The 1240-nt window shown below is 43.1% G+C and overlaps 1 protein-coding gene across 1 annotated transcript; it reads left to right on the top strand.

The window, feature by feature from the left end:
- Positions 1 to 339: 339 nt before the first annotated feature.
- On the top strand, positions 340 to 903 carry LOC127087565 (uncharacterized). The gene has a single exon (XM_051028472.1). The coding sequence runs from the start codon at positions 340 to 342 to the stop codon at positions 901 to 903; it is 564 nt and encodes a 187-aa protein (XP_050884429.1).
- The last annotated feature ends 337 nt before the right edge of the window (positions 904 to 1240 follow it).

Here is a 1240-nt window from a genome sequence, read left to right as displayed (position 1 = left end):
GCTACCTGAACATCCACCAAGTTTCATGAAGAGGATGCGAGAGCCGTCTGAAAGAAAGACAAAGAAGAAAACTCATAAGCTGGGGGAAACTTCTGTATCCAGACCACCTGTGCCTCTGGTCTCCGCCTCCTCTCCAAGTAAGTCTCTACCTTCTGACCCTCCCTCTTTACATTTAAGGCAATTGTCTTCTTCCTTACCTCAACATTCCCTTATTTACACACACTCTGAACCCACAACCTCCACCACAAATCCTTCTGAAACTCCCAGATCTAACCCACCATTACCCCCCTTCAAAAATTCAATCTCACCACCACAACTCTGCCCATATCTGAAGCTCAAATGTTCAATGAACCCATATCACCACCCTCCTTAACACCTTCATCCCCATCTTATTATACCATCTCCTATGATTCTGACCCTCAATCACCTACTCTCGCTCAACTCCAGACTCGCGCCCTCTTCGCCCAAAACCAACCTGAACCAGAAACTAATATTCCTTCACCATCTGAAAAACCACCAACACCTCCATCTGAACCACACATAGAAACTCTCACTGAAAACCCAATTACTCATCAATCTGAACCTCTAATTGAACCCATAACACCATCAACACCTACATCTCCCACCGCTGAAGCTACAGAAAAGGCCGTCGCTGAGGCTACTGCTACTGCTGAAGTTAAAGCCAAAGCCAAGGTTGATGCTGAAGAAGCAGCACGCATAGCTGCGGAAGAAGCTTCCAAGGATAGGGATGATGCTCTAACTCAAGGGGAGCAATCTCAATCTGATTTCGCTCCTCTAGTGTTGAAGACTCTGGAAGAGCTGCAAAAAGAGCAGCAGGTCGTGCGAGCAAGATTGGATCAACAGGACTTCGTCAACTTCAACATTCAGAACCTGCTGACTTAGTTGCTTCTGAGGATGTCGCCTCCTCCGAACCCTTTGGCACTAGGATTTTCTTGTTATTTTTCTCTACGTGCTTATATTGCATGTCTTCTCTAAGTGTTTTTCCCTTTGTGCTTTATGTTTTGTCAACTTATCTGTACTATATTTTTATATATGAATCATATTTTGCCTACTCTATTTACTAAGTCTTTTTGAGTCTGACAAAAAAGGGGGGAATAAAAACAACTCTGATGAAATAATATCTAAGCCTCTTGCTGCACTGTGCACATTTAAAAACTCTCACTATGAAATCCTAAGCTCTACAGGAAGTATCTAAGTTAAAAACAAGTTATACTACTTA

This window comes from Lathyrus oleraceus, chromosome 1 (genome assembly GCF_024323335.1).
Source record: "Lathyrus oleraceus cultivar Zhongwan6 chromosome 1, CAAS_Psat_ZW6_1.0, whole genome shotgun sequence".
Taxonomy (NCBI): Eukaryota; Viridiplantae; Streptophyta; class Magnoliopsida; order Fabales; family Fabaceae; genus Lathyrus; species Lathyrus oleraceus.
Note: the sequence above shows the minus strand (reverse complement) of the source record. Positions and strands in the feature narration are given on the sequence as shown.

Bases quoted from the DNA above. Each gene is read 5' to 3' on its own strand.
- LOC127087565 (XM_051028472.1), top strand. From the start codon at position 340: ATGTTCAATGAACCCATATCACCACCCTCCTTAACACCTTCATCCCCA.